At 39.7% G+C, this 14,539-nt stretch overlaps 1 protein-coding gene across 2 annotated transcripts; it reads right to left on the bottom strand.

Moving 5' to 3' along the window:
• Positions 1–514: 514 nt before the first annotated feature.
• Positions 515–10,673, bottom strand: si:ch211-243g18.2 (uncharacterized protein LOC559906 homolog). Of its 2 annotated transcripts, none has more exons than XM_060841377.1 (8): positions 10,240–10,673; positions 9,045–9,127; positions 8,703–8,859; positions 6,882–7,046; positions 6,299–6,424; positions 4,591–4,808; positions 3,843–3,895; positions 515–814 (listed from the first exon to the last, which is right to left on the bottom strand). In XM_060841377.1, exons 1-8 carry the CDS (start codon positions 10,621–10,623, stop codon positions 702–704), a joined length of 1,299 nt encoding a protein of 432 aa, XP_060697360.1. In that variant the 5' UTR covers positions 10,624–10,673; the 3' UTR covers positions 515–701. The 2 variants fall into 2 exon arrangements, with proteins under 2 accessions (XP_060697360.1, XP_060697361.1); XM_060841378.1 differs by having other exon boundaries at positions 3,843–3,892.
• Between the last annotated feature and the right edge of the window lie 3,866 nt (positions 10,674–14,539).

Below are 14,539 nucleotides of genomic sequence, written 5' to 3'. Positions count from 1 at the left end.
CTTTGTTGACCTTTTGGGTTTAAGATTTGTACAGCCACACATTGCATGCAATTATATATTGGCTGGGTCAATGCTCAACTGTGCAGTGAGACCAGATGTAGTGAGATGCCTTTTTAAATCTTCAGCAGTAATTCAACCAAGCTTCTGCTTGATTGGGACTTGCAATGTGCTTGAACCTTTCCAGTAAGTGAAAGACCCAGCTGCCCTGATGTTTCCTGTTTAGCTTTGTGTGAGCTTTTGTCCGATTAAATTTTTGTGAAGAACCTTGAGACATTTTGTTTATATTAAAAGGTGCTACATCAATGCAAGTAATTGTACATAAAATAATCAATCACCAATCCTGTAAGTGAGGCAATATTGTTTTCAGTAAAAATGTAAACTTACTATGGAATCAATATGCAACCTAATGGAGCATCTAATATGTTGCTTATGAAGCTTTTTCCTTCGAGTATGTTCATGAAATTTTGTTGCTTGAATGGCTGTAAGAGGAATGATTTGTATACCAATGCAAATGGACATGAAATATGATCTTTATTAGACATTATATAATTGAATATAACTGTTGAAGTAGAAACTTCAAATTCTTTATACAAGGTTACTATAGTAATTCATTATTTCAAATACCCATTATACCCAGTAACAGTTTCCGTATGATGCATAACACTTCACAAATTCATTGATTTTACATGTTAGAGCATTTTCTATGCATGCTTTTTCTCACTAATTTCTTCAACTTCACTCGATTCATCAACCACCTTGCCATCAACTAATGTAGTTGTGATGACTTTGACAATTTTCCTCGTTGTGACTTCAGCTGTTAAGATAAAAGGAAATTTGATATTGACATTTAACTCTTAAGACTATGGACATGTATGACTAACATGATAGATTAGGTCATAAACACAGTCATGATGATGATATAGCTTGAAGGTAATACATTTTTATTCAGTCATAGAATCAAATTGATAGGATTTAAAAATGGGAGAGATGGAGAAGCAAGCAATGTGTGAGCGATTTGTACATATTTCAGGAGATCAGAGTGGACAAAGAAGTTAATGATACAGCAGTAATTGGAAAGGTTGCAGTTGATCGAGAACAAGTGTTTTGAAAAATGACTTTAATGTAGGAAGAATGAATCCTGCAAAAAGAAGGCTCATTGGTTAGCACTGCTACCTCACAGCACCAAGGGACCTGGGTTCGATTCCACGTTCAGGTGAATGTCTGTATGGAGTTTGTATGTTCTCCCTGTGCTTGGATGGGTTTGCTCCAGTTTCCTCCTACAGTCGAAAGATGTGCAGAAACGGTGGATTGGCCATGCTAAATTGCCCATATTGACCAGGGATGTGCAGGCTAGATGGATTAGTCATGGGAAATACAAGAATAGGGTAGGGAGTGGGTCTGGGAGGGATGCTGTTCGGAGTGCCAGTGTGGACCCAATGGGCCAAATGGTCTGTTTCCTTACTGCAGTCAGTGGATAATATGTGAGCATTGGGCCTGGAAAATAGAGTTGTGTAGATAGGATTTCTTGTTAGATGTAACTAAAATGTGTCTGATGAAGTCAAGGGGGATGCTGGTGAAGAGGTAACTGAATGTTATGAGATGGAGACTGGGATTTCTTTGACAATAAAGAGTGAATGCAACTTCTAAGCAAAAGGTAATATTTATTGATGGGCTTGCAATTAGTGGTAATGCAACAGGGATTCAGTATTATGACCACAATTATTTACAGTGTGTATAGTAATAGTTCGTATGAGGAAAATGAATGTACAATAGCAAACTTTGCAGATGGTACACATAGGTGGAAAGGCAAGAGCTGTGGATGTCACAGTCTGTAAAGGGATACACACTGGTTCAAATAAGTGGGAAAAAAGCTTGTAAGCTAATGTGGGAAAACATGAGATTATGAACTTGGGAAGCAATAGAGGAACTAAATATTATGGAGAACGACTGCAGAAAGCTACAGTACAGAGGGATGCGGAAATCCTTGCACATAAATCACAAAAAGCGAGCATTCAAGTTTTGCAGGTAATAGAAAAGGCAAATGGACTGTTGGGCTTTATTTATAAAATTGGGGAATTCTTGCTGAAACTATACAAGGCACTAGTCAGACTACAGCTGGAATACTGAAGAACTGTGACCTTTTCTCAAAGGAAAGTTTTACTGGCATTAGAGGTAGCACAGAGAAGGTTCACTAGGATGCTCCTGAGTTAGGAGGGTCTATTTAATGAGGAGGGGATGAATATGTTATGCCTGTACCCATTGGAATTTAGAATAATGAGAAGTGACCTGAAAAGAACATTCAAGATTCTTAGGGGACTTGACAGAGTAGATGCTGAAAAGTTGATTCCCTTTGTGGGAGAGGCTTGAACCAGAGGGTATAATCTCAGAATAAAGAGGTTGCCCTTTGAAACCGAAAGAGGAGGACTTTTCTCTCAGAAGGCACTGAATTTGTCAAATTCCTTACCATAGAGGGCTGTCGAGGCTGGTTGTTATGCATAGTCAAAGCTGAGGTAGACAGATTTTAATCAATAAAAACAATTAAGGGTTATGGGGTAAAGGCAGAAAACTAGAGTTGAGCATGATTAACTAAGCTAGGATCTAATTGAATGATGGAGCAGACTCAATGGGCTATATGGCCTACTTCTGATTCTATGTCTTATGTATCTATGTCATGTATTTTTTAACATGATATATGCAACAAAAGAGTTAATAATCAGAGAATATTTAGATTTACTATTGTCCACCTAACTTGGTAAATTTCAGTAGTAATGATCAGATAGTTTATATTTGCGAACAAACAGTGATTTTGCTTCTTATACACCTCCAGCTGTTTGAATGGTTGAAAAATTAATTCAATACTACACAATAAATTGTGCCAGATATCCAATTAGATTAAAACTTGTGATTTCCGACCCACTGTATAGCTGAAAGGAGCACAAATAGTAATGATATATCTGGCCATCATCAATTCCTTTCTGCAACCATCCACCTCACCATAGTGGCTTTCCTTTCAGACAACTAGTACATTGTCTGTTTTTAAAACATCAAATATCAGACTGCTGAGATTGTTTGTCCATGGACAGAATCCTTATAGTGTGGAAAAGGGCCCTTTGGCCCAACATGTCCACACTGATCCTCTAAAGAGTAACCCACCCAGACCCATTCCCCCTACCCTATATTTACCCTTGACTAATGCACCTAATCTACACATCCCTGGAGACTATGGGCAGGAAACCAGAGCATCCAAAGGAAACACATGCAGACACAGGGAGAATGTGCAAACTCCACACAGACAGTTACTCGAGGCTGGAAGGATCCTTGGCGCTGTGAGGTAGCAGTGCTAACCACTGAGTCGCCGTGCCGCCCCAGCGTAGCATAATTCCAAAATATTGTTATTGTTATGACATGGTACAAAAACCAAACACATTACTGTGGAATGCTGTCATCATGCCTTTGATTTCCCAGTCTGACTCTAGCTAGCTGTATGAGGTAGTGCTTAGTGGACAGAGTGGATGGAAAACTGAAGGAACAATTGGCTCTGTGTCACTGTCAGGAATTGCACACATACCAGTAGTTTAGCAAAGCAGATTACCTTTGGTGTGTAAATTAGTGAGACCAAGAGAGAAAATTAATGAGAAATGAGGCCCAAGTACTATCACCATAATTAACTTGAAATGTGCTGTTTACAAGTTTGTGAACAGAATCTGATTCCACATTCTTTACAAACAGAAAACACACTCATTTTGCATTTAACCCAAGGGAATGCATTACAAGATGATATGGACCTAAAAGAAACATTTCTCACAGGATTTTGCTTACAGACACTACACGGGAATACTTACGAGGAGGAGGAGGAGAGGGTGAACGTGGAGGAGGAACATGAATAACCTTTCTGCTATCAAGAAAAGAACAGTTATTTGTCACAAATTCACATGCTCAGCAGTTAACAGCAAACTTTATATGTAAATTAAGTTAACATAATTAGCTTACTGTCTTGTTAAATAATATTTATCCTAAACTGAAACGTTTTAACTTAGGTTAACACTTCATGCATTACTTTGTCAATCCCACCAACACATTTGTGTTGTGGGATTATATACAAGGTAGATGATGTCTGAGTTTATTGTCTCAACTGACTAACAGCATGTTTTATAGTGGAACATCCCCCTCAGTGCTAAATAATGTGTTCAACCTCGAGAGAGGGGCTTGAACCCAAAACGTCCAAATTGAAGGGAAGAAGTCTGCTAGATGAATGAAAACAGAAAGGCTTAGTTTGTGAAATTTTACATGGGCTCCACAACCTTTCTCTATATTTTGGAAAAATACTGCAAATGGCCATATACATTTTACAAGGCTTTCTGTTGAAGTTACAGTAGAACTTACAGATTATCTTTCCCCAAAATAAAACAAAAAGTCAAAGAAATGTAGGACAGATTAATTGATGTCAGCATACACTTCTGGACTGTTTGTAACCAAATCTTTTCACACACCCAAAATTGCAGTCTTTGTTTTGGGGGAGCTTTTTCCCTTTTTGAATTATTGCCATAAGTGTTCCTTTAATAACAGTTTTTAGCATTATATGTACAGTACCTTGTTTCCCCTTTAAGTAAACGCCTGTACTCAGCAAGCTCTGCATCCAGAGTCAGTTTGGTTTGCATAAGAGAATCATATTTTTCTTTGTTCAGCACTATATCATTCCGCACATTGAACAAATCAGTTTCCAACTTGGAGATAGTTGTTTGCATGTTATTGAAGTCCACTTTATATCTTTGCTCAGTGTCCAGCAATATATTTTCCAATCCCATATTCTGCAAAAATAATATGCAGTTATACCGATAAGCTAGAATGTCCAAGTTGATTTACGGAGAAAAACCATCTATGAGCAGTATCGTAATTTCTGTACTAATGTGAATATAAATTAAGAACAAAAACAAAAGTTGCTGGAAAAGCTCAACGGTTCTAGCAGCGTCAGTGCAGAAAAGCAGAGTTAACATTATGGATCCAATGGCCCTTCTTCAGAACTGAATGTAGATAGTAAAAGGTTGGTATATATGCTGAAAATGGGTTGGAAAGAGAAGAAGTAAATCATAGGAGGAGAAGGATTGTGGAGAGACAGAGAAAAAAAACACCATTTGGACAGACAAAGAAATGGATCAGTCTCAATAACTTAGGCCTGAGCACTTTGTCCCATGTCTTTATCCCAACGCCCACACTCCAGGTCTTGTCACCACATGGGCTGCTACTCCAACCAATCCACTTTTACCTACCAATCATCCCCATTAACAGCTATTCATTCTCCCAGGCTGACCTTTACCCATTCCTTATCTGTTCAATTGCTGTTCTCGAACTCTCTAGGCTTCACCTCCACTCATTGTTACTCCTCCCCCTCCCCATCTTCAGCATATATACACCAATCATTTCCTTGCTACAATCAGTTCTGAAGAAGAGAGACTGGACCCAACGCATTAACTCTACTTTCTCTCCACAGATGCTGCCAGAGCTGTTAAAGTTTTCCAGCAATATCAGTTTTGGTTTCTGATTTCCAATATTCGCTGTTCTTTGGTTTTTACATTTCATGTCTAAATTAAGAAAGACTTTCAAGAAAAATCCAGAAATCATCAGATGCAAATTTTTGATAATGAAGTTTGCTACTAAGCTACAGCTGAACTTTTTGTGATTCACTATCATTTTATATTCGTAATACCATTTGTTCAGAGTCTTTATAAATTCCAACCAGTATTTCTTTTATTGAAATGATAGAAATTTTAAACAACTATTTTGCACTTATAAGGTTTCATTCACTTCATGTTAGCAAAATTTTTGATGTCATTATTTTAATAAATTATGACCAATGTATTTAAAACAACATTGTAACATGAGGAGAGGTAGTGCTAAACTTTACACAATTTTAAAGGTTCTAGAGACAATCTAGAGACTAACAGCCAACTAAACACTGGGATTCCTAACAGCCCAAAGCAAGATCTTGGCAAACACAGACACACTGCCAATAAGCTGTCTGTAAAACCAGTTTATTCACTTTCTTGGTGGAAGCCAAATGATATTGACTAGAAGATGGCAGAATGATAAAGTAAGGCTTCCTAAAAAGGTTAAAGCTCGATCTGTATGCAACAGAATCCATACAAATGCTACTGCTTCATGTTGCTCTCAATTATTTTCCACCACATTGCATTTTAAAAGTTCCTCCATTATCCACTTTACATATTAAATAAGCTCGATCTTGTGCTGCTTCATTTGCCTTAAGTGGTACAATTTTTAGAAATGTGAAAAACATCCATACCTGACCCCTAAGGATTTCAAGCTCTACCTCCAGGGATTGCAATATTTTTTGCTTATTGTGGAGTTCCACCTGAGCTACCTCAATTTCTTGGTCGGTCTGCTTTACTGAATTGGTGATTGTTTCCATCTGTAGTAAAAACAAAGTGCTATAAATTCTGATTGAACAGATGCATTATAACATGAAATTGATGAAGAAAATACGTATGTAAGACTCCAGGTATGTAAATTTTTGAAAAATGACAATGTGTATTGTCAATATAAATTATGTCAACAAACAAATCCATTATTCATATAGGGCTAGTCCTGTTGTTGCAATGTTATATTCATAATCATTCCAACAGTATTTAACAATTCACAATACTGTTACATTTTCCAAACCCATAATTATGATTCATTCAGTTTAAATATATATTTTATTCAACGTTTGTATAAAATGGCCTGTTACATCTGTGATAATATGTAAATGTTTATTTGTATTCACAGTGTTACAGAAAAATATGGATACCAGGGGCTATTATGTAGAAAAAAACTTCAAACCAAAAGATGTTGATTGCAAATTTCACATTCACTTTAAGGGAACTTACCTGAGATGCAAACCACAATTCTCCATCTTTTTTGGTTTGGTTCATCATTTCCTCATACTGCTTCCTCATCTCTTCAAGATGCTGAGTAAGGTCATCTTGCTTCACACAGTCCGTCTCCACTGTGATATTATTATTATTAATCTGTGATTTGACACCTTTCAGCTCCTGTCAAAAAATAACAGTGAGATTTTGACATTTAAGTTATTACACAACATTTAATTCTCATCATTCCAAGCTTCCCTCCCATAACACTGCAATTACTATCATTCTTAGGAATGATTCATTTCCTTCCAGTACTTACAAATATCCTGTTTGGAAACAGCATTTTTACTTTAACTACACGAGTGGACAATCTAAGATGATAATATAGATTAAGACAGTCACAAACAAAACCAGAAAGGAATTTTATTTAGTGAATTGTGGATCTTTGTTACCGCAAATGTTTTTTTTTAATGTGAATAACATGGGTGCACTTAAAGAGAAACAAAATAAAGGAGAATGTAATAGATGGATATACAGGAATGATTAGTTAAAATAAGTGGGAAGATCTGAAACTGAGGCAAAGAACACTTGAGCTGTGTATGTCTGTTTCTGTGCTGTAGAGCTACATTAATGATCTTCATTCTCTAATGCAATGTGATGCCACCCTGGAGAAAATAACAATATTTAGATCAGAGTATCGCTGAGAAAACTACATATGTATTGGCAAAATGTCTCACTGTGAATCATCAGGACAATTTGAAAGAATACCAATTCAAAGGGACAATCAATGGTAAAACTGCATGTAAAACCAGTGCTGATTGTTTGGCAAGTGAACTAATTTAGATGTTGTCATTTGCCAACTGGAGAAACGACATCAGGTACACCCATTAATATTGATTTGTAGGTACTGGTGTTGGACTGGGGTGTACAAAGATAAACATCTCACAACACCAGGTTATTGTCCAACAGGTTTATTTGGAAGCATCGCTCCTTCATCAGGTGGTTGTTGAGTACAAGATCATAGGACACAGAATTTATAGCAAAAGTTTACAGTGTGATGTAACTTATAAAATTGAAAAAGACCTGGATTGTTTGTTAAGTCTCTCATCTTTTAGAATGGGCATGTTGGTTTCAGTTCTTTCATATGTAAATTCCAGAACTTTCTTGAAGTTACATTTTCAAGTGAACATTAGCAATAGGTGCCATGTTGGCCTAGATAATGCATTGAAGGTGTGAGGTGCCCTGTGTGAGGCTGTCTGTGCCCCAATGTTCAGACTGATTCTAATCTAAAATAGGGATTTACAGAATCTTACGTAGATTCATGCAGTTTTTCAGTAAAATAAAATGCAAGTCTGCAGTACAAATTCACCCCACAAACTTATACATGTGCATGCATATGTGTGTGTGTGTGTGTGTGTGGGGGGGGACGAGTGTCTGCGAGAGTACAATGTAAAATGTTATAAATCTGTGAGAGGATGCATGAGAGTGTGGGAGTGTATGTGTGAGCATATGAGAGAGAGTTTGTTATGAGGGAGGGTATGTGAGTCTGTAGGTTTGTGTGTGTGTGGTGCAATGGGGTCACCCTGTCGTGTGACATGAACCCAAGGTCCCGGTTGAGGCCATTACCCATGGGTAGCCAACTTGCTGGGCCACTTTGTGTTGTTGCCTGTCCCCAAGTCCACCTTGGAGGATGGTCAACCGAAGGTCCAAGGTCGAATGACCTCTCACAGACTTATACCCCTTTACACTCACCTCCTCCCCCCCCACCCGCCCACACACACACACACACACTCATAATATTAATATTGACCCCTCCCAGCGCCAGCTCCCTGCTCTCACCTCCTGGTGATTCTTTTTCAGGAAGTGAAGTTCCTCGGTGAGCATCTCCCCTTCGTTTCTCAGGGTGATGCAACTGTCGTCGTATTCCACCTTGATGCGCCTCATGCGGTCGATATCGCTCTCCACAGTTTGGCGAACGGAAACTTCCGACTCCGCCCTAGCCCAGAGACATTCGGTCAGATTAAAATACACAGGCGGGCAGATTCGCATCCCATCGGGATATAACATACCGCTACCTATACGTATTACACGCGATGTATTAACATGACAAATCATCGAATTAAGAACGCGAGATAAGACAGGATTAAAAGGCAGAGTGAAATAGAAATGTTTAGTACAAACTTCATTTTAAAGTCTTCAGCGCTCAGTCTTGCATTGTCTATTTGTAGTACCAGAACAGTATTCTGCATTGTGAGATCCTGGATCTAAAGGGTATAAGATTGAGGCAAACTTGGTATCAGATGTCTCTTTACAAAGCAACTAATTGTTTACTAGTTTAAGATTATTATATTAATTATATCCGGAAACGGCACTCTCCCCATGTGAAAGCCAACCTGCGCTCCTTCCCACTCTCCCCAACAGTCGAGAGAGGCAGTCGGGCTCAATCCACCTGACCCACTACTGTCTGACTAAAATAAAATGAAGAACGTATAAGGTGTAAAACAAAGTCAGACATTGCTGGGGAAACTCAGCAGGGCTGGCTGAGAGAAAGCAGAGTTCACGTTTCGGGTCCAGTGACCGTCTGAAGGAGTCAAACCGGATTCGGATCGTTAACTCTCCACCCTCTATCTCCACAGACGCTCTCGGACCTGTGGAGTTTCTCTGTCAATTTGCTGATGCTGGCTGTCTAATCCCGTTATCGCGCTGGTACTTCTGAAAGCAGTTGGCTTTCTGGACTTAAAACAGGAATACCAACAACCTGTGTCCTGTTACTGGACAAATATTTAGGGAGAGAGAATGTAAATGTAATTCTGCCCTGGTAACACCTTTGTGTGTTTTGTTTTGAAAATTCCTTCACCTGACAAAAAACACACGCAGACAAGACAAACTGGGTGGATGACATTAAACAGCCGACCCGCCCGCGGGAAAATGATCAGGTATTGTCAGGGATGGTGCAAGCAACACATTTTCACCCGCTTCCCCGCCAACACGGTCCCGCGTAAACCATGAATAACAATGTCCAAAGGTTAAACAGGGGAGAAGAGTTGACAGGTTCTGCATCCAGCTGGTGAAAAAATCTCTCTCTAAACGAAATTACTGACCAAACGAGTATTTCAGGGTAATTGATGATAGGATCTCTTTGGTGACCTTTTTTTTGAGAGCTTATTAGAACTAATTACACAGTCTTAAATCACAGGGATTGGACCGCATAGAATCATAGAGATGTACAGCATGGAAACAGACTGTTCAGTCCAACCCCTCCATGCCGACCAGATATCTCAACCCAATCTAGTTCCGCCTGCAAAGCTGCTACAAAACTGTTACTGAATTATTAATATATTTTTTTAAAAAACATGACTTGGGGGGTAAGCTGTACCTGTTTATTCAGGGCATGTGCCTGTGCTAACATTGGGTTGATGTCCCTGGAAACAGGTTTTCTCTCTTCGAGCAAAGCTTTGATCTTGAGCTCCAGCTCCCGGTTGCTGTTCTCCAGGAAGCTGACATTCTCCAGGTAGACGGCCAGGCGGGAGTTAAGACCCTGCAGGGTCTGCTTCTCGCTGGAGCCCATCGTGCCGCCGGCCAGCATGGGGCTGGAGGCTGTGGCCGCTCTCAGGGAGCTGCCCAAGTGGCTCACCGAGCTCCTGGAGCTGGAGGGGCCCCGAGTCCAGGAGCTGCTCTGGGCTGATCTGCTGGAGAAGCTGGGCACCGCCCGGGTGGAAATCCGGCGCTGAGACGAACTGCTGCTGGTGATGCTGGGCATGGTGGCGAGTCGCTGTGGCAAGTGGATCAAGTGCACTGGATCAGCGTGACCTCACATTTATATAGATGGAGAGTGATAGAGATGGAGGTGGGGAAGGTGTGAACTCCCGTAGAACCACACCCAGCTGGGAGCTGCACCCAGCAGCCGCGGGCATTGTTAGATAGTTGATGTAGCTAAAACATCCACTTCTTATAATAACGTTAGGTGGAAAACCCATTAACACCCACCTCCCTTGGTTTTACATATAGACTTTTCAATATAGACAAGGTTTCCAGTCAATTACAGAGACCTTTAACTTGGCATAATGTTTAAACTGTTCTTTAAGCGATGAGGCAATAACATGTACAAATAGAGAGGCGATCAGTAATTGTGCGAGCATTCTTACAATAACCTGAAAGGGCTCTTGCGGTGCAGTGGTTGTGTCCCTATCTCTGAGCTAGAAAGTTTGGGTTTAAGAGTTATCTGTCATGTCGATGTTCGATGACAGGTTGATTCTGTATGTGTGAGAGAGATCTTTTATTTTGGATAGAGTCAAACTGTCTGTTTCCTTGATATGCTACTGTACAGAACAGTGACTATGTATAGATACAGGGTTTTTTTATGTGTAAAGTACACTTTTGGAAATAAAAAGGTTGACATAACCGGCCACTTGAATGGAAGGCGCTTTATTGACGAGAGAATGGCGTCCTAAACACAGAAACACCTGAACCCGAAAGCAACGCGATGTGCGGATAAACTAGTGTCTAGTTCACTCACTCTGTGCTGGAGCAGAGCCGGCCGCTCTCCAGAAGCAAATGTTTCTGATACCATGTGTGCCCCCTGTTTGAGGTGGACTTGGGGGCGTTACGCTGGATATTGCAGGGGTTGGGGGGGGGGAGTGGAGGGGAGCCTTGTTGCCTGACCAGAGACTACCACAACCGCGCACCGCCGGATTATAGCGGGGGGGTTCGCCCGCCGAACTGCCCAAACCGATATTTTTTCATGATAATCTTCTTTGATAAATTATGTAACTCTTGCCGTTTAATCGTTTCCCGCAACTCTCTGTGAAATAAACGCTTGTTTAAACAAACAACATAAGCTATGGACTTGGGTTGTCCTTAATAAGCAGAGTAAAAACAAATACACAACACCAGGCTACAGTCCAATTGGTGTATTTGAAAGTACAGGCTTGTCCTTTGTCCACCCCGATCCAACACCGGCAAACTCTACATCTTAGCATTGTTGCTGTATGAAGAACGTAGTTTTTTTTATCTGGTTTCAGTCAAATTTATCGAAACCACGCAACCGCACACTGACCAGCCAGATTAAGGTCAATCGTAACAATTAAAACCGCAGTTAATTCCGGCGTACAGTTTCTAGTAATGTAATGGGAGTGTTCAAACTTTGTCCTTGTAGTTCATATGGTCACTCGAGTCTGCTGCTTAATTCACTGTTCCTCTTCCAACAATTGTGTGTGCCCTGTGCTAATATCCTATTTCGGTTACACTGCAGCTAGAGTCATATTACTACCCAGAATATCTTGTGTATCTGTTGTTCTGTGCAGTATCACTGTAGCTCGCTCCTCATAGAGCAGTCTACCTTATACTGTGTACAGTATCCTCTGCTTTAATCTGTGAACCAGCCTGAATATCTTACAGTGATGGTATATTTTTCACTCATTCACTGATGGTAAAATAATGTCACCGTGCAATCGTGTTTATAAATCTATCTCACAACCTAATGACCCTTGTAGCTATTAGGCGAAAGTGATGACTGGAGATCAGAGTCGAGAGTATAGTGCTGGAAAAGCACAGCAGGTCAGGCAGCATCCGAGGAGCAGGAGAATTGACCTTTTTGGTAAAAGCCCTTCATCAGAAAAGGCTTGTTGATACCCTGTCAATCTATAATGTTTTGGTTTAAGAAGACGCACACCAGATAATGATTAAAATAAGGTGAACAGCAGTGTTTTCAAATAAAATTGATTTGTATAAAAAATGTGTAGTAGCAAGTTAAAAGGAATAGTTTAATTTCACAATTGTGCTGATTCAAATACCTTCAGCATTGCCCAATAGGTTTACGTCACCACCAGAACTGCTTATCTGACTAGCAGCCCTGTTTGAATCATCGATTTCCCCACATGTAATTTATTTCATTACGTCTCCACAAGGAGTGGGAAAAACTCAACAAGTTCGAGCTAGCGAAGAGACTGAAACACTCATCGATAATATTCCAGAAGTGCTTGTTAAAACGTTTTTCAGAAGGGATTAGGTTTTAATTGGCTGTATGCCTGTTCAAGATCAAAAGTCATTTTCTGGATCAGTGGTGCTGGAAGAACACAGCAGTTCAGGCAGCATCCAAAGTGCTGCCTGAACTGCTGTGCTCTTCCAGCACCACTAATCCAGAATCTGGTTTCCAGCATCTGCAGTCATTATTTTTATCTAAGGTCAAAAGTCAAACGACTGCAGATTATAGTCCAACAGTTTTCAAATTAACCTGGAGTCGTGTTACGTTTGATCTTGTCACCCCTAGTCCAACACAGCACCTCCATATCTTGGCTGCATGCTGACCATCAGTTAGATCGTGCATTCAAAGTAATGTCGAGGCTAAATCTGTTTGTCCTTACTAAGACCAATATTGCAGGTGATGGCCAAGTTGTGGATTAACGTGAATATCCCACAGCTTCTGCCCAAGTCCTGCTACTTCCTCTTTTTGCTAAAATGCAGGAAGTTCAGGATTATCATTTCTTTAATAGATCTTACTTTAGAAAGAATTTGCTTTAAAAAGCAGGGGCACTGTCTTGAAGAACTGAGATTTAGCAAGCCATGTTGTACAGCAAGAAATGCCCAGATCTGCGAAGTTTCATGGAAGGAGCCACAAAGGAAACATAAATTAATAGCTTGTACACAAGTTGGCTTGCGGCTTTAATAGTTAGCAATATTATCAAGCAGAAATTAACAGATTAAAATTTTAATATAGAACATATAGAACATTACAGCGCAGTACAGGCCCTTCGGCCCTCGATGTTGCGCTGACCTGTCATACCAATCTGAAGCCCATCTAACCTACACTATTCCATGTACGTCCATTTACTTGTCCATTTGCTTGTTAAATGTACTTATAGTTGGCAAATCTACTACCATTGCAGTAGTATTTCTCTAATATTATACAGAGAAATATAAGGAAAAGAGACTATTGTCAATTTTAAAAAATCACACACCAGGTTATAGTCCAACAGGTTTAATTGGAAGCACTAGCTTTAAACCTGTTGGATTATAGCCTGGTGTTGTGTGATTTTTAACTTTGTACACTCCAGTCCAACACCAGCATCTCCAAATCATGATTGTCAATTTCAGGTGTGTTGACAATTTCATAAAGAAGGAATTGCACCAAATAAAGATAATCTGCTTTTATAATATACATTATCACATTATAATAGCACAATGTTCTTCCATTGTCAGTTTGTTTCAGTTGGTGACGCCTTTGCTTCTTTCGGAAAGTTACAGATTCATGCTGTGCTCTAGAACTTGAGCCAACACTTGCAGGTGGCATCTTAAGCTGAGAAATGTTGCATGCCACATTATCTCATCTATCCTACTCAGAAGCTCACACAAAAATAAGCAAACCATTTTCCTATTGGTCTAGTCAAAACTTTTTCTCTACTACAAAAACAAATTAATTAGTCATTCATCGCATCTACTATCTGTGTGACTTTGTCACTGCAATTTGATGACCGTGTTCCCAACTTAATAACAGGCTTTGGGGATTAGCAATCATTGAAACATTTTTCCTAGAAGGTCATACCTCTTTATATCCCTAAGGTATCTTTCTTCTCTAAATCCATTATTATTATGTTTAATTGTTTTTAAAGTTAACATTTATTTTTCTTGCTTCAGTATTCTATAACTGTTGTTTCTTAGTCACCTAAAACTGGAAAGGG

Source organism: Hemiscyllium ocellatum, chromosome 21 (assembly GCF_020745735.1).
Source record: "Hemiscyllium ocellatum isolate sHemOce1 chromosome 21, sHemOce1.pat.X.cur, whole genome shotgun sequence".
Lineage (NCBI taxonomy): Eukaryota > Metazoa > Chordata > Chondrichthyes > Orectolobiformes > Hemiscylliidae > Hemiscyllium > Hemiscyllium ocellatum.
Note: the sequence above shows the minus strand (reverse complement) of the source record. Positions and strands in the feature narration are given on the sequence as shown.